Below are 26,547 nucleotides of genomic sequence, written 5' to 3' on the forward strand. Positions count from 1 at the left end.
GTGCAAAGAAAAAACAGCTTACATCCTACAATTTACACCGGAGCTGCACATCCAGGTTAATTTAATAGCAATGCTTACTTACAAAATCTGTACTATTAAGAAAGACTAAAACAGTAAGATCTGGAGAAGATCAGGCTTTATGCATACTGCATCATGCAAGCTGTTCCAGTGTTAGATGATACTTTTGAGCTTTTTGATGCAATCAAGCTTTATTATTTTCTGCTCCCTGGAAATGGAAGTATGAGAAATGACCAGGGTGGGAACTGTGCTGGAATATGTTGGGAAAATCCTTGGTGATTTATCTAGCTCCATTAAGATGCATAGTCATTAGAAGAAGAAATCATCTGTCACCGACATTGGGAAATTGGAAAAGGGTAATAAATTAACACAGTATTTCTCACAACCCAAGAATAAATTTAAAAACAGACCCAGGTCCAAATTGCCCAACTTGATATCTCAATAGGGTGATCCATGACATCATTTTTATCTATTCCTAGACAAAGACAAAGGTAATCCATACGTTCTCAATGTTCATAATTGATATAGAGGGCAAATAAAACACATAAACATCCTAAATTTTAAGAGTAACTAAGAAAAATAAATAAACTACTGAAATGGCTGAAAACAGATCTAAATGTCAGGTCACTTTTCCATAATATGCACCATTGTACTGTATATACTTTATTCCTACATGTTCATAAAAAGACTACGATGGAGAGTTTTTTTTAATCCAAAATGGACATAACTTTAACTGTATGCCTCTTAGTTTCTGAGTTTCAAATGCATATTATCTGCAACCTACTTTTTTTTTTAACATAAATGCCTAATCTTCCTCTTGGAAAATCATTTGAAGAAGATCTAACTATCCTGAATGGTTTGTTTGATTAAAGTATAAAAGCAGGAAAATCATTTTTAAGTTACGGGAATGGTTTAAAAAAAATTTCAGATAAATATTTATACAAAAAGAATTGTAACCTTGTAGACATGATCATGCTATAAACATAAATCACAGTAAATAGCTACCACTATGAATAAAGATAAAGATAAAGCATTTGGGGGATATGGCTGTTACTGACAGGGCTGATATTTATTGCTAATTCCTAGTATCCTTTGAGAAGATATTTTGTGTCATTGATTCTGGCAATGTATTTTCCAGTCAGGACAGAGTGCAAATTGGAGAGGAGCCTGAAGTTGGATGTTCCCATGTGCCTGCTGCCCTTATCTTCTGTGGTGGGAGGTGATGTTAAAATTGCCTAGACAAGTAATTCTAGTGTATGTTGTTGATTGTACACATAGCAGTCAAGGTGCATCAATAGTGGAGCAAATGAACAAAGTTATGGATGAGATGCCAAACAAAGTGGGTTCTTTCAGGCTGGATGGTGTCAACTTTACAAGTAGCTCTGGAGCTGTACTCATTCAAGTAAATGGAGAGTATTCCTTCAAACATGTGCCTGAAAGATATGGAAATGTTTTGGAGTGTCAGATGGCAAAGTACTTATCACTAGATACAAAGCCTGTGACCTGATCTTGTATTTAGAGGAAATATTATAAAGACCAAATTGAATGTTATTGGAGCTTCACAAAGTGGACCAGTGGAATAATGTGGAAGGCACAGAAAAATAAAATACTGTGGAGCCAGTTGTCAAAAAGATCATGATTCAAGATTTACAATGTTATGTCATGTGAAAATAGCTAGCAAGACGCTTTGCCAAATAGCATGCAATTTTATATGAATGTCACAAAAGTGAGAACACTTTATTGCTACTTTTTCAGAACTATAGTGTGCCAAACATTAGTGAATGAGTCAAAACTGAATGAATTTGTTTTATGTGTAGGATATTTGCATTGGAAGTGGACAGAGGATTTCTCTTGACCAGTCTGGGCTAGATTTGACTCCTTACAAAAGAAGGAGATATTATGTTAAAAAAAATTTTTTTTTTAAACTAAGCTTCATTGAAAATTATTATCCAGTGATCATGTTCTGCACACAAAATTTTATCCAGTTGTAGGTTGAAATAAAGAAAGCAAACAAAACACTTACGGGAGACTCAATGTCTTCCAGCAAGAGGACAGAACATCGTTCACATTGAAGTAGGGTCAGAGCTCGTTGCATAATTTTCCTGACAACCTTCTCCAGCTCTGTTTGTTCTTCAAACAAGTCATTGACAACCTTTAGTAATGCCTGAAACCATTAGTAATAGAGTTAATAGAGACCAGGATATGTTAAATCGATAAGACATCACAAACTCCAGTGTTGTTTAAAAAAAAGTTCTTGCTTGAAAATCATCCCAGTAATGTTGGAGATCAGAAATGCTGGGACAAGGCAAACATCAGTATTCCAATTCAATCTTAGCAGGGAATAATAGGCTAAACATGTGCCATTCTTAACTTTTTCAAAGAAAGTTACTTCCTTCTTCTATGTATGTGCTTAACAAAGTGCTACATTGAGAGAAATCTCAACATACAGATAGCGTGTGCCAAAAGTCCTCACAAACAATGCAATGAACAATGTTCATCTGATTTTGTGGAAAAGTTGATGAATATTGACCAGTACTTTGAATGAGCTTCTTATCCTTCCATGAAAGGCATTAAGGGAATTTAAAATGAAGAAGGGTCATGACCCGAAACGTCACCTATTCCTTCTCTCCATAGATGCTGAGTTTCTCCAGCATTTTTGTCCACAAGGGAATTTAAAAGCTCAGTCCAATTAATAGGAAAAGCAAATGGAGCTTTAGTTTACCATCTCAACTGAAGGATGACAATGTAGCACACCATCAACTTTATGCTCACGTTGGTGGGGATTACAAGATGATAAATTATCAGGTTGATGTCGCTAATGTTAATTTGCATCAAATTGAACTATTGTCTGCAATGATTTTAGTACAAATTCAATATTTTATGTGCATGTTTTATTTATAAATCACAGAGGCAATAAAACATTTCTTCCCTTATTCTTTTCCAAAGGTAAGTGAAATATTTTTTTTGGTCCTCCTGGTGAAACATGTGGAATTATAGTCAGAATGAGATAGGACTGCCTGCAGAAATTACCCTACACATTAATATAGACTTGAATGAACTTTATCAATCACAGTGTCAACCAACAGGTGTGGGTGATACTTACAATAGAATGTATTTGCTATTTGTCATTTCAATAAAAATAGTACAAATTCAGAAAGAATACATATTTAGTTTGTATGACAACCAATAGAATTTTCCAGTAAAATATGTTTAATTATGATTATTTTTGATAGACATCTTTTGATGTTTATGACAATATTGATTTAAAGTACAAAACAAGTTTCATTTCTGACATGTTGTAAATTCCTCCCACTATTCACATCCATTGACTCCATCAGTACTGAGGATAGAGGAGTAATATATAACTGGCAGCTGAATCAAGATCCCACTTGTTATACGAATGCCCAATCATAATTATTTCATATTTGACCTTACACTTGGACTATTAACACACACTAATCGAGAATACATACCCTGCTTCTGTCATATTCCTTACGAGATGCTGCAAAGAGTTTGGCATTTGATATGGATATTCCACAGAAGGGCAAGTACATCTGCAGAGCCTGGAGATAAGCAAATTAGTAATCCAATAATCATAATCTTGGCAGTGTCTGAGTATGAGCCCAATAATATCAGTGGTTAGAAATCTATGAGAAACATGTACTTTCAACATTTGTTCCTGCCTCTAAAAACTCCGCACAAGTGACCCAATTTCAATTCTAACTTGGGGTGCTCTCTGTATTATATTCACATATTTTCCCAAATGATCATGTGGGTTTTCTCCAGGTACTCTGGTTTCCTTCCACATCTCAATGACATGTAGGTTAATTGGCCATAGTCAATAGAATCCAAAGGAAGTTGACAAGAATGCAAGAACAATAAAACATGGGAATTATGCAAGATTAATGTAAATGGTAGTTAATGATTAAGCCTGTTTCCACTGTGCATCTGTCTATGACTCTATGCATATTTATGAAATTACACTTCCATTTCATTTTCCTAATTAAAATGCATATCACAAAATTGCCATTTCAGAGCAAAAGTCATCTAAGGTGACATTGGTTAAAACATGGTGCCATCGTAAGAAAAAAGTACTTTGTGATTGTCTTAATTTCACCTTGAGGTTCTGTATTCATTGCACATGAATTTTATCTAAAACCAGATCATTAAAAATAATTGGTCATATTTTGTCTGTGGATGACATTTCTAATTTAATCCCGGTCCACCATGCTTTTAGCATACATCTATCTACCTGGGAGTCTTCAAACATTCATAGTGACAGCATGCAAGAAATGCTTTGACGTTATTTGAGCAAGATGCAAGCACACATTCCGGGATCACAAATAACTTAAGCTCTTCACACGAGAACAATAGCGAGGCAATGGCCAGCTTCTGCATTAATTAAAGTTTGATCCATAGGACCTTTAAGTAGCTTTTCTACTGCTCTTTTACAACCTCCTCCCCATCTTATTGATGTCCATAGCTCTCTAACCACCTGATTTCCCAAATGTCAAACTCCAAAACACAAATGCATTTCTGGAGGAGGGGAAAAGTACAGGGTTACAGGGGTGGTGGGAGAAATGTGTACATTTAAGTGGGGTAAAGAGAAAGGGCATGGGGGTAGAGGGGAATTATTTGAAATTGGAGAATTCAATATTCATTCCTCTTTAAAGCAGCTTTTTTGAATCTATAGAATTTATGGCCCATATTATTTGTCTGCTCTTTGTTTCCTTTGAATGAATTGTCAGCCTGGCTAAGTGTTAAGGAGTTAAAAAGAAAGTATTTTCATTTGCTTAAGCGGTAGGAAAGCCTGTAGACAATCAGAGGAAGTACATAAAAATAAATCACTCCCAAATGGACTTTTTAAATCCAATCAAATTTTCATTCTTTTTAATCAGCATTGTTTTTTTGTCACACATCCAGCTAAATATAGCATTAAAGGACCAAACCATAAATTATTACACAACACGAAAATCTAATAAACCTTTGCAAAGATTTAACTATTTGATGATAGAATGTCATAAAATATGGCCTCCTTTGTCTGGGGTCACCGTATTCTGGACAAGAAAGTATAGGTTGTGATATAATTTACTTAGGAGTCACATATTTCACTTGAGGCTGGGGATTTCCAGTTTCTGTTGATAAGCCCATTTTGCATCTTGGATTGTAATAGGAAAAAAAATGCATTTATATAGCTCCTGTCATGTCATCAAACTGTCTCAATGCAGTTGAAATGCACTACTTTTGAAATGCATTCATCATCATTCTGCAAGCAAACACAGCAGCCAATTTGCACACATCAATATTCATGCACAGCAGCAGCCAAGGAACATTTGAAGTTATGCTAGTGTTCTATGAGGAATGAATATTGGTCTGTTTTCTTAGACTTGCACCATGAAATCTTCTAAATCCATCTGACAGGACCTAAATTTAATACTGTAATGAACATACAGTTGCTCTGACAAGACAACACTAACTCACTGTTATCTGCATTAATTTATTGATAGGCTGGAAAGAGAACTTGAAACTGACAATAGAGACAAAGGGTGAATATTAATTCATGAATATTAATGAATAGTCTTCTTATTCACATATATAATATTCAAGTTGCACTCTGACAATTGCGTGACTGGAATATCAAAAAATAAGTTTACAAACATGAATTGAATTCATTATAGTGTCTCAATAAAAATAGTGCTCTGTAGAGGGGTAACTGAACATGGCGCTTGGGCTGACTGAAGGTTACTTGGAGATGGATGGTTATAGTTTATACATCTGTTAGCCAGTCAAGGGCCGTGGTGAATGACAAATTGCTCAAAATGTGGATTGCTCAGGTCCCAATGGTAAGAAAACAAGCTTTTGGCCTGTATTACATCATCTTTAACTTTGGCAAGAGCCACAAGAAAATTGCAGTACCACAGAAATGATGAAAAAGTGGAGAACGTTTTGCATTAGGGGTGAAGGAATAAAGAGGTAAAGAGCACAAATTGTAAACGTGTGCTGTATGCGAAGAAAAACAAAAAGAAAAATCGAAGATCTGAGAATGAGGTATTGTTGGAAGGAGCACATTATCCTGCATCTATAGTGGGGAGCCATGCCCTTTGTCTGGCTAACAGATGCCTCAGTTCTACAACCTCCTACCTTCAAGAAACCTCCAATTAGCACAAAATTTGATGTCAGCAAAGAACATGCCAACATCATTCCATAATCTTATTCATTCCCAAAGGTTTTAAATGGGACTTTATAATGGGACGTTGCAAATATTGATGCCTCCCCTCATCACAGAATTGGCCCCAGTGTGAAATGGACAAGCAAGTGTGTAGATACTTAACCACTCATCTTGAAGAGCAGCATGGAACCCAAGTCAGACAGGAGGTAATGTAATCCCTCCGATTTGCTCCACCATTCATGGTTATTCTGAACCATGACTCAATTTGCCCACCATGTTAAATAACCTTCTATGCTCAATATCTAAACCTCCACTGGAGTAATGACCAAGTGGGCAAGGTACCAATTGGCATTAACCAGGTATACAGTCAACAGGAGGAGAAAAAGATATTGAATAATTGTTCAGTTAACAGTCCTGCTTCAATATCTTGCCACAGAACGCCAAATTATGCCATTGCACTGCATACCTGCACCACTGTGGAAATAATACTGTTTGGTTTATTGTGTATTGCACATTACGTTGAAACAGAACAATAGTGGGGGATGTTGGTACCTCATTGATTTAATGAGGTAATTGCTTGCATTTTATTATCCTCCTTCTCTGTTGGGTCACTCTGATTTATTACAAATTTATGAATCTCCCAGGGTCAGTCTCATGCCCTAATTTCACAATATTACTCCCTAGACTTGCTTACATTTTTAAGCACTATGTTATTACTGACATATTTTTAGCCAAACCATCAACTCAATACAATACAATACAATACAATACAATACAATTCAATTTATTGTCATTTGGACCCCTTGAGGTCCAAACGAAATACCGTTTCTGCAGCCATACATTACAAACAAATAGACCCAAGACACAACATAATTTACATAAACATCCATCACATTGCTGTGATGGAAGGCCAAAAAAACTTCTCTCTCCACTGCACTCTCCCCCCCGATGTCAGAGTCAAAGTCAAAGCCCCCGGCGGGCGATGGCGATTGTCCCGTGGCCATTAAAGCCACGTCGGGTGATGCAAGGTCGCACACCGGGTCTTGGTGTTAGAGCCCCCGGCGCGCGCTCGCAGCCCGCAGCCATTCCAAGCTGTAAGGCCCCGCTCCAGGAGCTCTTCAACCCCGCAACTCGGGCGGGAGAAGTCGCCGCTGCGGAAGCCCCGAAAAGCGGTCTCCCTCCAGGGACCCGCGGGCTCCCGGTGTTACCGTCCGCCAAACCCGCAGTTGCAGCCACCGAATCTCCGGGGGTCGGGTCGCAGCAGCGTCCACCACAGCTCCACCCGCTCTGGACTCGGCCAGCTCCGCGACGGTGAGGTGAGTAGTCGGCACCACAGCCCCCGGTCTTCCTGTTGGAGGCCGCTCCTCGTTGCAGCCCCAACGACAACGGAGACCCGACAAAGAAAAGGTCGACCCATCAACTCAATCTTTGACACTGGCAATATCTGAATTTATCAATGCTTTCTACCCCATCTTTCAAGGTACCAATAAACAGGTTTGGTTTTTGTGTAACGGGTTTAATTTCAATAGATGGCATTTTCAAAATGCTTCAAGTAACCCATTGCCTGCTACCTACAGATTACTACTGTGAATATTCACTGCATTTACAACTGTGCCGAGATAAATTCAAAAAGACCCTTTATCTGTCACAACACAATCAAAGTAAAACTATTACGATAAATGCAGCTAAACTGCCATTTATTTTAAATCACATAGCTTGCCCTTTCTAATACATTTCATGAAGTATATATTGAGTTTACAGTCCACAAAGTGATGTAACTCAGCAGATCAGGCAGCATCTCTGGATTACATGGATATGTGATGTCTCGGGCAGGGAGCCTTCTTCAGTTTAAAGTCTATTTACTCCCACTTAATGTCTGTCACTTTATTCAACTATAAAGGCAAGTCATCAGTTCTGTGCTGATTTTGGTAATCTCAGAAATCCTGAGGAACATGCATTTACAATTCTCTTCAGTACCCACTTCAAAGGTTGGAAGATAAACATAGTCATAGAGTCTTACAGCATGGAAACACCCCTTCGTCCCAACTTGCCCACACTGATCAACGTGCCCCATCTATATTACTAAAACTCTGTTCTTGACCGGTTTTGGCGATCTGCGCTGCGATTTCCGAGAGAACGCCGCCACCTACGGCCGTCATTTTTGGCCACCTCGCTCACAGCCCCCTTCCGCCGTATGTGTGCCGAGGATTTTTCCCGTCGATGAAATATGACAGAGATATTAATGATTTTACAAAATTCCCCATTCTCTCTGCTGCCCCCGCTGGCAGCAGGGGGAGGGACTATAAAACCAGGAAGTGGTGTGCCTCATTCAGTCTCTTCAAGATGGAGGAAGGCAGAGGGTCACGTTTCTCTGAGCTGTGAATAACACTGAACACATGTTCACACAACTATGAGTAAGTACCCTTAATGTGGTTTGAAAATGAAAATATGGTTAAAGTCAAAAAGCACTGCCTGCAAATGGTTGTTTGGGTTGAAATAAAAAGGCACTCTCTCTCCCCTCCTCTCCTCTCCCCCCCCCCCCTCTCCTCTCCCCCCTCTCCTCTTCCCCCCCCCTCTCCTCTTCCCCCCCCTCTCCTCTCCCCCCCTCCTCTCCTCTCCCCCCCTCCTCCTCCCCCCTCCTCCTCTCCCCCCTCTCCTCCTCTCCCCCTCTCCTCCCCTCCACTCACCCCCCTCTCAGCACACACCCTCTCTCCCCCCCTCTCCCGCCCTCCCCCTCTCTCCTCCCCCTCCCCCTCTCTTCCCCCCTCTCCCCTCCCCCCTCTCTCCCCCTCTCTCCCCCTCTCTCCCCCCTCTCTCTCTCCCCTCCTCCCCTCCATCCCCTCCCCCACCCTCCCTCCCCTAAACCCCCTCCCCTCCACACCCCCTACCCTCTTCCCTCCCCCCTCCCTCCCCCTCCCTGCTCCCCACCTCACCCCCCTCTCAGCACCCCCCTCTCTCTCCCCCTCACTCTCACCCTCTCCCTCTCCTCCCCCCCTCACCCACCCTTCCTCTTCTCCTCCTCCCCACCCTCCTCTCCCTCTTACCCCTCTCTCTGTGTTTCTGTCTCTCTCTCAGTCTCTGCCCCTTCTCTCTCTGCCCTCACTCTCATCCCCCCCCCCCCCCTCTAGATGTGACTGCAAGTTGGGGGCTATGCGTCAGTAGATACAGTGGCTATGGGGTAAAAGGAGCAAATTAATAATATTAATATTATATCAAGGGGGGTAATTAGCGTGAGTGCGGGGGGGGGGGGGGGGGGGGGATAGTTAGTGTGTGTGACGCTGCATGCCGCCTCCCCCCCCAAAACCGCACGTTGGGAAAACAGACCCAACGGGTCTGCACTTGGTCTAGTCTACACTAAAACTACCTGCCTGTGTTTGTTTTAGTGCCAACTTCCTATCCTGTCGGTTATCTCTCCTTAGATCCCATGCGATCTAACCTTCCAGAGCAGCCTACCATGCGGAACCTTGTCAAATGCCTTGTTGAAATCCATATATACAACATCTATAGCTCTACCCTCATCAACCTTTTCGGTCACATCTTCAAAGACCTCAATAAGATTCGTGAGACACAATTTCCCACGTACAAAACCATGCTGACTATCCCCAATCAGCTGTTATCCATCTAAATGCATGTCCCTTTGAAATGCATGTATATCTTATACCTAAGTCTCACCTAGGACTCACCTAAGACTTATTCTAAAGCAGTAATGGAATGCCTAACTGAAAAGTAAGATCAAGGATTACGAGTGGCAAGCCAATCATCCTAGGCAATGATATCCCTCGGCTGTATCCCATCTACAAATACTACGCTATAGAAATAAGGGCCTGAGAATGACTATTCCTTAATTTCCTGGAAGATTTCCATTTTGTGGCAAGGATAACGTTTATCGCCTATCCTTTATTGCTCTTGAGAAAGTGAGGGTAAATCATCTTTCTTGAACCCCAGCAATCCTTCTCATGTAGTTGCCCTCACAATGCTGTTGGGTAAAGAGTTCCAGGTTTCAGATGTAGCAGTAATGAAGAATTGGTGATATGTTTCTGTATCAGGATGGTGTAAGGGATCTTGCAAACCTGCTGCCCTTGACCTTCGTGATGGTGGAGGTCATGCAGCTGAGAAGTGCTTTTAGAGTAGATGAGATTGGTAACCATGATGAGGTTTGTATAAGGTGCACCAATATTTACTTTTGTGGATGGGATGCTAAGTGTCAGCTTTAAATGATGGGGCAGGCTCCCAGATCCTTCTAGGCATAAAATAGCTATGTACCACGTCACATCTTACTGCAGCTTGTCATTCCAAATTTGTGTCTCATCTAAGATAACTGAGATTGTAAACATTTCAGATGCTTTAAGTTGTTCACAACCTTCTGCTGGTAATTTAAATATCCTCCCTACACCTCTACCAAGCTTCATCATTGACTTTATTTTTATGGCATGAAACAGAACAAAACTGCATTGTATTCATTAATTTCAATTTTAGACAAGAGCTCGTTAGAGATCCATATTTATGTAGAACAATACATTTATGTGGAAGGAATACGTTCACTTAACAAGCTTTTCCCAACAGTCAGTGTTTTTTCTGTCATAAAACCTAACTTTCAGCTCCTTTTAATTAAAGAAATCGTAGTTTAATTGTTATTTATGTTTGCTGTATTATTCTCTAAATAATACTAAGTGGCACTTTGTGGACATATATATACATAATGTATTTTAAAACTGGTCATTTGTAAGTCTTACAACAAAATAAATTCAGATGTAACAATAAAATTAATATTTTAAATTTCATTTATTGTCCCAATTTTTCTGATTATATTCTTTAGCAGGATAGAACATTGAGCAAATTTCAGTTATGTTTACTGAAAATTTGGTAAAGAAAAAATGTAAGTCATATTCCTAGATACAAACACATTTACCACATTAATTTGTCCTATCTCCACAGGATTGAGAGCAGGAGTGATGTTCCCGAGCTGACGTGTCTAGATCTAGTGATTAGTCTCAAAATAAGCTGATGACAAATCAAGACAGACGCGAGACAAAAACTCTTCACCTTAATAATAATAATAATACTAAATTTTATTTATGGGCGCCTTTCAAGAGTCTCAAGGACACCTTACAAAAATTGAGCATGTAGAGGAAAAACATGTAAGGGGAATGAAATAAATAGTAGAGACATGACTAGTACACAAAGTAAAGACAGAATTCAATACAAAACACAGTATGAGGCAATTAATGCACAGATGAAAAGGGACGGGGATGTGGGGCTAAGGATAGGCAGAGGTGAAGAGATGGGTCTTGAGGCGAGACTGGAAGATGGTGAGGGACACGGAATTGCGGATCAGTTGGGGGAGGGAGTTCCAGAGCCTGGGAGCTCCCCTGGAGAAGGCTCTGTCCCCAAAACTGCAGAGGTTGGACTTGTGGATGGAGAGGAGACCGGCTGATGTGGATCTGAGGGACCGTGAGTGTTGGTAGGGGGAGAGGAGGTCAATGAGATATGGGGGGGGCCAGATGGTGGAGGACTTTGTAGGTGAGGATCAGGATTTTGTAGGTGATCCGGTGGGAGATGGGAAGCCAGTGAAGTTGTTTGAGGACTGGAGTGTTGTGATGCCAGGATTTGGTATGGGTGATGAGTCGGGCGGCTGCGTTCTGGACCAGTTGGAGTCGGTTGATGTAGGTGGAGCTGATGCCAAGGAGAAGTGAGTTGCAATAGTCCAGTCGGGAGGAGATGAAGGCATGGATGAGTCTTTCAGCAGCGGGCGGTGTGAGAGAGGGTCTGAGTTTGGCGATGTTGCGGAGATGAAAGAAGGAGGTTTTAATGACATGGCGGATGTGAGGCTCAAGGGAGAGGGTGGAATCAAAGATCACGCCAAGGTTGCGGGCCTGGGGAGATGGGGAGACAGTGGTGCCGTCGATGGTGAGAGTGGGGTATTGATTTTGCTGAGTGTGGCTTTGGAGCCTATGAGGAGGAATTCTGTCTTATCGCTGTTGAGTTTGAGGAAATTATGTTGCATCCAGATTTTTATAGCTGACAAACAGGAGTTGATATGGGAGAAGGGGGGTTTGTGGGAGAATTTGGTGCCAAGGTAGATCTGGGTGTCATCAGCGTAACAGTGGAAGTCCAGATTGAAGTGGTGGATTATCTGACCAAGGGGGAGGATGTAGATGATGAAGAGGAGGGGGCCGAGTACGGAGCCTTGGGGAACGCCTTGAGTGACTGTGGCTGTAGCAGAGGTGTGGTTGTGGAGAGAGATGAAGTGGGATCTGTTGGAAAGGTAGGAACGGAGCCAGCTGAGTGCAGAGCCTTCAATGCCGAGATCTTTGAGTCTGGTGAGCAGGATGTTATGGTTCACTGTATCGAAGGCTGCGCTCAGGTCGAGGAGGATGAGGATGTTGAGGGAACAAGTGTCAGCAGAGGTGAGGAGGTCGTTGAGGACTTTGAGGAGAGCAGTTTCTGTGCTATGGAGGGGGCGAAAGCCAGATTGGAGGGGTTCAAGTAGGTTATACGCAAGGAGGTGGGAATGAAGTTGCGACGCAACGATACGCTCCAGGGTTTTTGAAAGAAAGGGGAGGTTTGAGATTGGGCGGTAGTTAATGAGAGAGGAGGGATCAAGACCAGGTTTCTTTAAGATTGGTGTAACGGCAGCAGTTTTGAAAGCGGAGGGGACAATTCCTTGGGACAATGAGGAGTTGAAGAGATTAGTGAGGTAGGGGCAGAGAACGGGGAGGCAGGACTTCAACAGGGGAGTGGGGAGAGGGTCGAGGGAGCAGGTAGTGGGTTTGGAAGAGCTGATGAGTTTGGAGATTTCAATAGGGGTGACCAGGTCAAACTGGGAGAGGAAGCAGTGTGGAGGAGGGGTAAGGAGGTCAGTGGAGATGTTGAAAGGAGGGGCCTTGGTAGGTGGTGGAGTAGATGCTGGGGAGTCGGGTACAGGGGATAAAGATTGATAGATGGTGATGATTTTATCAGCGAAAAAGTGGAAGAATGAGTTGCAGAGATCCGGAGTAGAGGTAGGGAGAGTGTTGGCTCGAGGCTTGAGGAGGTTTCCCACTGTGGAGAAGAGGGTTCTGTGGTTTAGGCAGGGATCGGTGAATATGGAGGAGAGGTAGGCAGATTTTGCAGCAATGAGAGCATCTTTGTAGTCAGTGAGGTGGAGTTGGTAAGCTTCAAGACCTTAAACAATTGTTTGGAATTTACCACGCAGGACAATGAAGGCTGGTTCGTGATTGTATTTCAATACAATACAATACAATAATTATTCAATGTCATTTGAACCTCAGTGAGGCCCAAACGAAACTCCGTTTCTACAGCCATACAAACGAAACAATTCCTACAAGACAAACAAACAATTCAATTCACACAGACATCCATCACAGTGAATCTCCTCTTCACTGTGATGGAAGGCAAGTCTTTTCTCTCCCCTGTGTTCCATTTCCCCCGATGTTGAAGCCCCAGGTGGGCAATGGGCCATGGCCATTAAGGCCACGCCAGGCGATGTACGGCCCCGCTCCAGGTCTAAATGTCACAAAGTTGGAGCCCTCGGCGGGCGTTGGAATGTCCCGCGGCCATTAAAGCCGCGCCGGGCGATGTACGGCCCCACTCCGGGTCGTTCCAACCCCGCGACATGGGCGGGAGAAGTTGCGTTGCGGGAGCGCCGAAAAGCGGTCTCCCACCCGGACCCGCGAGCTCCCGATATCACAGACCGCAGGCCTGCAGCTGGAGCTTCCGAGCTCCGGAGTCGGGCCACAGCAGCGTGCCACCACCGCTCCCCACGTTCCGAGGCCGGCCAGCTCCACGATGGTGAGCCCGCAGGCTCCGCGACTGGAGCCCCCAGGTCATTCCGGTTGGAGGCCGCTCCACGGTGCTAGGCCCCAACGATAACGGAGACCCGACAGGGAAAAGGTCGGGTCTCCCGTGCAGGGAAGAGAGTTTAAAAGTCCCCCACCCCCCACATATACGCAGTTAAAAACAGTATTATTAAAAAAACGACAACTACATTTAACTAGACCAAAAAATTGAAAAAAAACAGACATGCTGTAGGGGCCGCTGCAACGTGAGTCGCGCCACCAAGGCAGAAATTAGTAGATTTTTAGATTTAAGGGAATCGAGGGGTATGATATAGGGATGGAAAGTGGCAGTGGAATAAACAATGTGGAATATGCACACGAGCTGAATGGCCAGATCCTACATATCTTCCAATGTTTTCCAATGATCTTTCGTAATGAATCATGACGCACAGGGCTGGGATGAAACACTAACAGATCAATGCAACTTCAGAATAAAGTTCTATATGAGGCCCGACATAAACAAAAAACGTATAACAAATGTATGCTATTTCTGGAATCTTCCTGATCAGGCATCTGTTATTTGAGTACAGCCTTAATAATGAAACATTTTTATTTGCAGAACAATGACACAAAATCTGACCTACTACTTGATCCAATACATGAACGAGTAAAGGGCCTGTCCCACTTGGACAACCTAATCCACGAGTTTAGAAGACCCTAGACGAGTTGAAAAAAATGTCAAGGTCGTGTTGACTCGCCGAAGTAAAAGACCTCCTACGACTATGTCTACGACCTCCTACGGCCCCCTCGACCTCAGTCTTCCACACCTAAGGCCAACTACTACAAGCTACGAGTGGAAAACACAAGCTACGAGTGGTGGCCTTGGGGTTGAAATTGTTTGTTAATCTCGTGGTGTGTGATTTGATGGACCTGTAACACCTTCCTGAGGGCAGAAGGGCAAACAAGTGATGTGTGGGGTGAGATGAGTCCTTTAGTATGTGTGATGCCTTTCGCAGGCAACGAGAGCTATTGATCTCTTCCAGGGCAGGCAGATGTGTGTTGGTGATCTTCTGGGCTGTATTGATGATTCTCTGTCATCTGCAGAATTGTTGCCATACCATAGGTACACAAAAATGCTGGAGAAACTCAGCGGGTGCAGCAGCATCTATGGAGCGAAGGAAACGGGCAACGTTTCGGGCCAAAACCCTTCTTCATACCCTGAAGGAGGCCATACCATACCAGTATGCCATGTGTCAGGACACTCTCTATGGAGCAACGGTGGAATGACACTAGCAGCTGTTGTGGCAAATTAACTTTCCTGAGTAATCTTAGGAAGTAAAGCCGTTGTTGTTCCTTCTTTACCAGGGGGTTTGTGTTAGTTGACCACGTGAGATCTGCTGAGATGTGAGTGCCCAGGAACCTGAAACTGGAGACTCTGTCCACTCTTTCTCCGTTTATGTGCAGTGGGGGATGGTCACCCTGCTTCTTCCTGAAGTCGATGATGAGCTCTTTTGTTTTCTTGGTATTGAATGCTAAATTGTTTTCTGAGCACCAGCCTATTAACATCAATACCAAAGATCCTATAGCAAAGCAGGATAGTGCACTCGACGAAAAAAACGTAGTAGGGTTATGGGCAGATTCATGGGTAATCATCGGCCCCATTTCCACAACCGGCTTCCGTCTCCACCATCTTTGCAAAAACCCATCGCTGAGCAAAGATACTAGTGCGGAGACGGAAGCCGGTTACGGAAACATCCTCGTAAAAATCAAAGATCTTTGGTAAAAGTATTCTCACTTTCTCTCTGCCCCGTTAAAGAGACTCACTGATGGGGGGGAAAGAGGGCGGACATGAGATCCGAAGCTGGGCTCACTCGGTCGGTTGGTCGGTGCAAGCCTCAGCCCCTCACTCTCACTCACTCCACCTGTCTCTTTTTGCGGGAAAAATAAACAACCAATTTTGAAAAGGCACAGCGGTGACAGAAAGAAGGAAGCGTGGATTGGAAAGGTCTCCCCTTTTACACTGCCGTGTGGGCACAGCCTCTTTGACCTCAGTGCCCCCTCCACCCTTGCATAGTCCGATCCCAATCCCGGGGCTTTGAATCCAAAACATTAAAAAAGAAAATGAACAGAACTATAATTTACTAAACCAAGTGCAGACCCGTTGGGTCTGTTCTCCCAATGTGCGGTTGTGGGGGGTCGGGGGGGGGGGGAGGCGGCATGCAGCGTCACACACACCAACTATCCCCCCCCCCGCACTCACGCTAATTACCCCCCTTGATATTATATTAATATTATTAATTTGCTCCTTTTACCCCATAACCACCCTATCTACTGACGCATAGCCCCCAACTTGCAGTCACATCTAGAGAGAGGGGGGGGGGGCGGGGGTAGAGAGTGAGGGCAGAGAGAGAAGGGGCAGAGACAGAGAGAGAGAGACAGAAACACAGAGAGAGGGGCAAGGGGGAGAGGGGGGTGGAGAGGAGGAGAAGAGGAAGGGTGGGTGAGGGGGGAAAGGTGGGGGAGGAGGGGAGGAGAGAGAGAGGGTGAAAGTGAGGGGGAGAGAGAGGGGGTGCTGAGAGGGTGGGGAGCAGGGAGGGAGGGAGGAGGGAGGGTGGAGGGAAGAGGGTGGGGGGTGTGGAGGTGAGGGGGTTTAGGAGGGAGGGGATGGAGAGGAGAGAGAGAGAGGGGGAGGAGAGAGGGGGGGAGTAGAGAGGGGGGGGGAGAGAGGGGGGGGGAGAGAGGGGGGGGGGAGAGAGGGGGGGGGGAGGGAGGGGGGGGGGGAGAGGGGGGGGGAGGAGAGGGGGGGGGAGGGGGGGGGGGGGGGGAGGAGAGGGTGGGAGGAGAGAGGGGGGGGGAAGGGGGGAGGGAGGGTGTGCTGAGAGCGGGGTGAGGTGAGGGGAGGAGGGGGAGAGGTGGGGAGCAGGGAGGGTGGAGGGAAGGGGGTATGGGTGTGTGGAGGGGAGGGGAGGGGAGGGGGGGTTAGGGGAGGGACGGTGGGGGAGGGGATGGAGGGGAGGAGGGGGAGAGAAAGAGGGGAGGAGGAGAGGAGAGGGGGAGAGAGGAGAGGGGGGGGAGAGGAGAGGAGAGGAGAGGGGGGGAGAGGAGAGGAGAGGAGAGGGAGAGGCGAGGAGAGGAGAGGAGAGGGGTGGAGAGGAGAGGAGAGGAGAGGAGGGGAGAGGCGAGCAGAGGAGGGGAGACGAGAGGAGAGGGGGGAGAGGAGAGGAGAGGGGGGGGAAGAGGAGGGGGGGGGGAAGAGGAGAGGAGAGGAGAGGAGAGGAGAGGAGAGGAGAGGAGAGGGGGGGAGAGGAGAGGAGAGGAGGGGGGGGAGAGGAGAGGAGGGGGGGGAAGAGGAGGGGGGGGGAAGAGGAGGGGGGGGAAGAGGAGGGGGGGGGAAGAGGAGGGGGGGGGGAAGAGGAGGGGGGGGGGAAGAGGAGGGGGGGGGAGAGAGAGAGAGATAGGGGGGGAGAGAGAGAGAAAGAGAGAGGGATAGGGGGAGAGAGGGATAGGGGGAGAGAGAGGTGGGGAGAGAGAGGAACCCAAACCCCCCAAACAACCATTTGCAGGCAGTCCTTTTTTATTTCAAACTAACCATATTTTATTTTCAAACCACATTAAGGGTACTTACTCACAGGTGTGAAGAAATGTGTTCAGTGACATTCAGAGCTCAGAGTGCCCTCCATGTTGCAGAGTGATTGAGGCACACCACTTGCAGAGACTGATTGAGGCACATCACTTGCAGAGACTGATTGAGGCACACCACTTCCTGGTTTTATAGTCCCTCCCCCCTGCCGCCAGCAGGGGCAGCAGAGAGAATGGGGAATTTTGTAAAATCATTAATATCTCTGTCATTTTTCATCGACGGGAAAAATCCTCGGCACACATATGGCGGAGGGGGGCTCTGAGCAAGGTGGCCAAAAATGACAGCCGTAGGTGGCGGCGTTCTCTCGGAAATCGCAGCACAGATGGCCAAAACCGGTCAAGAACAGACTTTTAGTAATATAGATTAACATATTAATAATTAACAAAAAATAATAGAATTATGAATCATTAATCCAACACTATATCACACACACAAACTGTTCCCCCACAACGCTGATTACACTGCAAGAGGGATGTACAAAGTCGGGTCGGGTTACTGAAATGGCCGACGAAAAGGCTGACGTTCCGCTCCGTTGCATACTACATGTCGTCAGCCCATTGGTTTTAGCAGGAATGCACTATCTTGCTTGCTGTAGGATCTTTGCTCTATACCTCCTCCCTGTAAGCTGCCTCATCACCCTCAGTGATCAGCCACGCCAGTGTCGTGTCATCTGCAAATTTAATGATGGTGTTCTTGCTGTGGGTCGGTATGCAGTCATAGGTATAGACAGAGTAGAGGAGGGGGTTCAGCACACAGCCTTGTGGAGTTCCTGTGCTGAGCATCAGACTGGGGGAGTGGTGGGGTCCCATTCAGACTGACTGCGGCCAGTCCGTTAGGAAGTCTTATTAATTTCTGGTTATTTGCATGAAAGTTTTTTTTTTTTTAATTCAGATTGGTGTAGGTGTAGGAGAGAGCTTCACATGGTCAGTGATCTCTGTAATTATTAGAAAACAGACAGTACTCATTAGACTGTGTGCAAAAAGTACTCATTAGACTTCTGACCATTCTAATATATCTTCATTCTAATATATCTTTAAGAACTGCAGATGCTGGAAAAATCAAAGGTAGACAAAATTGCTGGAGAAACCCAGCGGGTGAGGCAGCATCTATGGAGTGAAGGAAATTTCCTTCGCTCAATAGATGCTCCCTCACCCGCTGAGTTTACCCTTCATCATAGCTCAAAGCTTTTAGGAAATAGGTGTAACCTCAATATCATCACCTATTGGGGAGGAGATCACTGTTTTGTACTGACCAACGTACTGTGTAATATCTTACTTAGTACAAACAGGATCATCAAGTTTGCGGACGACACGACTGTGGTGGGACTGATAAACAACAACGACGAGTCTGCCTACAGGAATGAAGTCCAAAAACTGACTGTCTGGTGTACCAAAAACAACCTGGTACTTAACCCATCAAAGACAAAAGAACTGGTCGTCGACTTCAGGAGGAAGAGGAGAGAGGAACCTGCTCCCTTATACATCAAAGGAGACATGGTGGAGAGAGTCACTGGCTTTAAGTTCCTGGGAATAAACATCTCCCAGGACCTCAAATGGCAAATGAACACCGTCACTCTCATGAAGAAGTCACATCAGCGGCTGTATTTCCTGAGGTCTCTACGGAGAGCTAACGTCTCACAGCCGCTGCTGCTGTCCTTCTATCGATGCGCCGTGGAAAGTATCCTCTCCTATGGAATCCTGGTGTGGTTTGCCAGCTGTACTGTGGTTGAGAGGAGGGCGCTGCAGGGAATTATAAAAACTGCACAGAGCATTACAAACGCTCAACTGCCCTCCTTGGATGACATATACAAGGCCCGATGCTTGCGCAGGGCCATAAATATCAAGCAGGACACATCCCACCCTGCCAACCACCTTTTCACTCTGCTACCCTCTGGGAGGCGATTCAGGTCTCTGAAGGCTCGCACCGGTAGACTGTAAAATAGTTTCTACCCATGTGCGATAAAAGAGCTTAATTCCAACAGAGAACACTGGGGAAGCAAAATGTAATTCCTAGAAATGCCGCCAAATTCTTTTAAATTCTTTTTAAATACTTATTTATTATTTTACTAATAAGTGTACATATGTGTCAATGGTTGTCGTGTTTGTATTTTTTTTAACCAGAGGAGATGTAATGGAATTTCGTTGCACAGTATTGTGCAATGACAATAAACGTATTCATTCATTCATTCATACTTCTGTAGGGAAACTGTTCCGTATTATTGAAGCCTAGCATTCAAATTGCAGGTTACATGTCTAAGACGGCTTGGTAAGATTGGTTTCTAAATCCAATTCATTTCTGAAGGTTCTTTCAAAAATAATGTTGTACAAGATAAGGGGAAGCATGGGCACCCTGTGGTTCTTGTGTTAGACATTGCCACATCTAAAACATCTAGTAAGAGAACATTCTATCCCAAAATGAAGCAATTACAAAAATTAGATGATCTAACAGTTGGGAATATGATTTGACAAAATATCATGCAGTAACTATTTCTATTTGAGATTTTGGGTGGGACATAGGTTGTGAGTCAACATATCCAAACAGTTTCAATCATTAGATAGCTTCTTGTATAACATGAAGCAACCTGGTTTTTAACAGCATTTTTCCAATATTAAAAGATGGATGTCACCTTTGGGATGTTTGGATCAGTTGTTCTTGCTCAAGGTTTTCTGATACTCAATCTCTACATGTCCATGTTAAATAAAGAAATAAATAAACACACAAACAAAGAAACATCCTGTACGAGCAAAAGACCTTGATATCACCTTCATTACCACAGAAACGACACAGACAGGATATGTGCCTGCTTGAACACCACAGTGTAGTACAAGATTTGGCACGGAAATCAACCAACAGAAGGTTCTAGTTAGATTAAATATTGTACAGAAATGTGTGTTTTTCCTCATAGGCCTTTGAACAGACTATATTAATCATATATAAATATTGTTTCTAAGGCGGAAAATGTGTTTAAGATGATTCTGAGAATTACATTTACAACAGTTTTTTAGTGTTTAATCTCTAGATTTTAACTGTTTGGGTTGAGCTCTATTCTTTTAATCAGAACATTTCTTCTCGGAATAAACAGTCTGATGGGCAAGTGTCAGATAATCTTATATTAACTATTAAAATGGAAATCATTTTCACATTTATCAGAGAACCGAGTGATGGTTCGATGGTTTATTTATTGTCACGTGTGCAGAGGCAGAGAAATTCTTGTTCTGCATTCTATCTAGCCAAATCATGTTATACTTGAGTACAATACATCCTCTAGAACAGCTCACAGAGAGCCGCCAAGTTCTGGCACCATCTTGCAATATTTTTTACACTTGCTGATTCTCGCTCCCAAGTTGCCCACATCAGTTTTTTACATGGCAATAAACAATAAATTATTTTCCCTGTGAGAAAAGTTTACTCTTGATTAAAGTGACACATGCTTTCTAAATATGGCAATACAGACAAAGGTGTGAGCTGAAACACTATACTTTGGTATATGGGATATAAAAAGATAGAGTACTTGAGGAATTAGTTAAGAAACATTTCAATTGAAAATTGAATTGTACTGACTTAGTATGAGAATCCAGAAAAGATAGAACGCAAAACCACGTCTCTGCAAGGGAGGAGACCTCATTAAATTGTTATTAGGTCACATACATAATCACTTGCATTATATAGACATTGTAAAAGTGATGTTCAGGTCCCATAATTTCAAAGTCTAATTGAAGTTCCATATATTTTACAGGAAGTTCCGTGCTCATAGTCTTTGTGTCTATGACCCTAAGTTACGTACTATTCAGAATTGTGCAAACAAAAGAAATATCACAAAATCCAAAAAAAAATAAATCAACATGCTGCATTTAAAGCTAACTTCTTTCTCGTCTAAATTCCACGCTTCATATCTGTATTGTATTGATTGGTGTGTAGAAAATGCCCCAAATACATTTTTATTTACATTTTATTCTAATTTGTTTTCTAATTATTTTCATGACATTTTGGTTAATAATAAAAATAATCACTAGAATATCTACTTGATTGTGGGCGGCGCGACTCTCGTCAGCAGCGGCCTCTGCAGTCCGTCTGTGTTTTTATTAATTTTTGTCTTGTTTTTATGTAATTTTTATTATTTTTTTTGTTGGGGTATGTGTGTGTGGGGGTGGGGGTGGGGGGGGGGGGGGGAACTTTAAAATCTTTCCCTGCACGGGAGACCCGACCTTTTCTTTGTCGGGTCTCCGTTGTCGTTGGGGCTGCAACGTGGAGCGGCCTCCAGCAGGAACGACCTGGGGTTCCAGCTGCGGAGCTGCCGACTACTCACCGTCACGGGGCTGGCCGAGTCCGGAGCAGGTGGAGCGGTGGTGGAGCGCTGCTGCGACCCGACCCCCGGAGATTCGGAGGCTGCAACTGCGGGTTTGGCGGACAGCGGCACCGGGAGCCCGCGGGTCCCTGCTGGGAGACCGCTTTTCGGGGCTTCCGCAACGGCGACTTCTCCCGCCCGAGTTGCGGGGTTGAAGAGCACCTGGAGCGGGGCCTTACAGCACCGCCCCGCGCGGCTTGGAATGGCCGCGGGACTTTGCGAGCGCGCGCCGGGGGCTCTAACAACTAGACCCGGTGCGCGACCTTGCATCACCCGGCGTGGCTTTAATGGCCGCGGGACAATTGCCATCGCCAGCCGGGGGCTTTGACTTTGACTCTGACTCTGACATCGGGGGGGAGAGTGCAGTGGAGAGATAAGTTTTTTTTGCCTTCCATCACAACGATGTGATGGATGTTTGTGTAAACTGTGTTGTGTCTCGGGTCTTTTTGTTTTGTAATGTATGGCTGCAGAAACGACATTTCGTTTGGACCTCAAGGGGTCCAAATGACAAATAAATTGAATTGTATTGTATTGTATTGTATTGATTGCAATTACAATGTTGTTACATTTAGTTGATACTAATTTACTGATTTGTTTACTATTGTCTTTAATGAATAGATCAAAATTGTTCACCAGCAGTGAATTCAAATTAATCTTTATCTTCAAAGATAGTGCATAATTCAATTAATTGATATTTTTATTATAATTCAATTAATTGATATTTTCCTTAATTGAAGGCAAATAAAACATTGCAAAAGTAACATGCAGCAACATTATACACTGGAAATGGAAATGTATTTGCTAATAGCCTATGTTTCCAGCTATAAAGGAAGATGCTTTGACGGCATTAAAGGACCTAACAATAGAGTTGCTGCCTTACAGCACCAGAGACCCAGATTTGATCTTCACTACGGTGTTGCCTGTATGGAGTTTGCACGTTCTCTCTGTGACCATGTGGGTTTCCTCCAAATGCTCCAGTTTCCTCCCACATACCAAAGACATGCAGATTTGTAAGTTAATTGGCTTCTGTAAATTGGCCGATAGAACTAGTGTACAGGGTGATTGTCAGTCGGCTTGGACTCGGTAGACCAAAGGGCCTATTTCCACGCTGCATTTCTTAACTAAAACTACTCTGTCAATTAAACCTAAAGGAAGTCTAATTAAATCATTTCTGCAAGTTTGTAAAGGAGTAGTAATAACCTCAGTTAAAGATACTGAAAATAAAGTCTAGCTGTTTGAGGGAAATCATCTAGTAAAACCCCTTGGTGCGAGTCGACCCACGAGTGACCCTGAGTTTAAAACAAATTAAACTCGTGGTAATCACGTACAATTAACGTAGCGGGAACGTCGGAACTCGTGGACGCATCTTAGCGACTCGTGGCGCTAATGGCAGGTACCCGGGAAACCTTTGAAACATTTTGAAATTTGAAACATGTTTAAAGATTTCCACGAGTCAAATTTTTTCTTGAAGTTACAATTTGAAACATTTAAACTCGTTGTAAGAACGTTGAGTTTACCGTAGTGACTCTTGAGAATACCGTGGGTTTGGCCTGAGTGCCAGAAGTGAAATGTTGAAGATTAGTCAGATCTTAATGGAAAATGAATGAATGGATGGATGGGGGTCTGAAATTAACTTGGATACTTTCGATGGGAGAGAGCCGCCGATGAAGCTGAAGGTACAGAGCGAAGATGGGGGCTCAAGCATTGATGGGAAGGGTTAACACCGGGCGGGATACGTGAAAAGTGACCATACTGAGGGAATTCCCACGTATATGAAGCAGAGAGAAATGTGAGTTCTACATAGATTATGTTTGAGCCAGCGAGGAGACATTTCTTCAGATAATGATTTTACAATATGAGGTGACATTATAAGCCATGGGATATGGACAGAAAATGCTGGAGTAACTCAGCGGGGCAGACAGCATCACTGGAGAAAAGGAATTGGTGATGTTTCGGGTCGAGGCCCTTCTTCAGAATGGTTTTGTGCTGTGCTGTTGCCGTATCTCTGGAGAGAAGTAATGGGTCTCGACCCAAAACGTCACCCATTCCTTCTCTCCAGAGATGCTGCCTGTCATAGAAACATAGAAATTAGGTGCAGGACTAGGCCATTCGGCCCTTCGAGCCTGCACCGCCATTCAATATGATCATGGCTGATCATCCAACTCAGTATCCTGTACCTGCCTTCTCTCCATCAGCACCCATGTCACTGAAGAGGGTGATACAAGCACAGAAATGCCGGTGGAGGAGCCCACGCAACAACTACATCCAAAGACCTCCATTGGAGGGAAAGATCAAGGGGCACAAACCTGGAGTGAAATGGCCCAAAGCTGTTGAAAAGAAAGAGTGGGAGACGGTCAACAGTGACCTTATACATATCTTGGAGCAACAAGCGGGCACAGCAGTGGAAAAGCTTGAAAGGATGGGCAACACAATCTACAGCTACGGAGAAGAACGGTTTGGGGTGAGTGAAGGGAGAGGTGGAAAGAAATTACCAACACCAATCAAGTCCAGGAGGCAGCAGGAGATCGAGAGGCTAATCAGAGAGGAGACAGTTGAAAAAGCAATGGAAAAAGCAACTGACGCAGAGAGAGAAGGTCTCATGCTACTCCAAGAGGACATCAAGAGCCGATTGGCAACCTTGCGAAAAGCAGAGAACTTGAGGAAACTTCACAAGAAGAAAGAACACACAAGAACACGGTTCTACAAAGACCCTTTCAAGTTCATCAAAGACCTCTTCGCAAAGGAAAAAAGTGGAACTTTGAAAACATCAAAACGGGAATTGGAGGAACACCTGGAAAAGGCCCACCAAGACACGGAAAGGCATGAGCAGTTAGTCATCCCACATGACATCCCGCCTATTCAACCACCTGAATTCAACCTGGACACCTGCCCTCCAAGATGGAAAGAGGTAGAGAACACTGTCCGGCGAGCAAGAGCAGCATCAGCTCCGGGGCCAAACGGAGTACCATACAAGCTCTACAAGAACACACCGGATGTGTTACGCTTTCTATGGAAGCTCATGAGGGTGGTGTGGAAGAAGCAAACAATACCTAAGGCGTGGCGAAGGGCCGGCGGCATGCTAATACCTAAAGAAAAGGATGCGTCAGACATCAGCCAATTCCGGCCAATATGTCTCCTCAACGTCGAGGGGAAAATCTTTTTCAGCATTGTATCACAAAGGCTGTCCACCTATCTGGTAACAAACAAGTACATTGATACATCTGTACAGAAAGCAGGAATTCCAGGATTTTCGGGCTGCTTGGAGCATACAAGCATGATCTGGCACCAGATCCAAGCAGCTAAGGACAAGAGAGACCTACATATGATCTTCCTCGATCTGGCCAATGCATTTGGTTCAGTTCCCCATGAACTCCTTTGGGAATCTTTTGCCTTTTTCCATGTACCAGAGCTCATCACCACACTGGTCAAGAGCTATTTCCAAGACCTGCAGCTGTGCTTCACAACAGCTGACTTCAGTACAACATGGCAGTGCTTAGAAGTAGGCATCATGGCAGGCTGCACAGTCTCACCCTTGGCCTTTACAATGGCCATGGAAGTCATCATCAGGGCCTCAAAATGGGTGGTGGGCGGTGAACGAACCAGGGCTGGGCTCCGTCTGCCACCCATCAGGGCATACATGGACGACATGACAACACTAACCACTACTGCAGCATGCACCAAGCGGCTACTTGGAAAGCTGCAGGAGAACATCAAGTGGGCCCGAATGAAGATCAAACCAAGTAAATCTCGAAGCATCTCCATAGTCAAGGGGGTGCTTAGAGACACAAGGTCTGTATCGGTGACGACCCTATACCAACAGTGTTTGAGCAGCCAGTTAAAAGCCTGGGCAGATGGTACAACGCAAGTCTCAAGGACAAAGAGCAGGTGCAACAACTAAGGCAAGAAATTGTCAACGGCCTGGAGAACATCAATCAGACCCTACTGCCTGGGAAACTGAAGCTCTGGTGCCTACAGTTTGGACTCCTTCCTCGGACAATGTGGCCACTGACCGTTTATGAAGCCTCAATAACAACTGTGGAGAAGATGGAGCGAACCATAACTTCATACGCGAAGAAATGGCTCGGGGTCCCACGATGTCTAACTAACATCGGCCTATATGGCAAAGGGGTCCTGGAACTACCTCTCACTAGTCTAACAGAGGAATACAAGTGTTCTAAAGTAAGACTCCAGATGACACTGAGGGACTCTAGAGACAAGACCATCAGTGCTGTTGTGCCGCCCCTAGTAACTGGCCGGAAGTGGACACCATCTGATGCAGTACAGCAAGCTTCATCAGCCCTGAGACACAAAGACATCGTGGGGCAAGTCCAGCAGGGAAGAGGAGGCTTTGGCCTTACGACAAGTAAACCAACTTGGCGAAAGGCCACAACATCAGAGCAGAGGACATTGGTGGTCGAGGAGGTGCGGCGACAGGAGGAGGTCGCAAGAAGTGCAAAGGCGGTCTCTCTTGCCAAACAGGGGCAATGGATGCAGTGGGAAGGTGTGGAGCGGAGGAAGATCAGCTGGAAAGAACTATGGGAAATGGAAGCAAGCAAGATCAGCTTCATCATCAGAGCGACATATGACGTGCTTCCAT

The 26,547-nt window shown here is 44.5% G+C and overlaps 1 protein-coding gene across 1 annotated transcript in view; it reads right to left on the bottom strand.

The window, feature by feature from the left end:
• LOC116990306 (dual 3',5'-cyclic-AMP and -GMP phosphodiesterase 11A-like) overlaps positions 1-26,547 on the bottom strand; it is a 266,877-nt gene that overhangs the window by 169,606 nt on the left and 70,724 nt on the right. Inside the window, exons 3-4 of the mRNA XM_033047817.1 lie at positions 3,492-3,581; positions 2,042-2,182 (exon numbers count right to left, since the gene is read on the bottom strand). Coding sequence (XP_032903708.1) covers positions 2,042-2,182; positions 3,492-3,581 — 231 coding nt within the window. The remainder of the gene's footprint in view (positions 1-2,041; positions 2,183-3,491; positions 3,582-26,547) is intronic.

Source organism: Amblyraja radiata, chromosome 2, assembly GCF_010909765.2.
Source record: "Amblyraja radiata isolate CabotCenter1 chromosome 2, sAmbRad1.1.pri, whole genome shotgun sequence".
Taxonomy (NCBI): Eukaryota; Metazoa; Chordata; class Chondrichthyes; order Rajiformes; family Rajidae; genus Amblyraja; species Amblyraja radiata.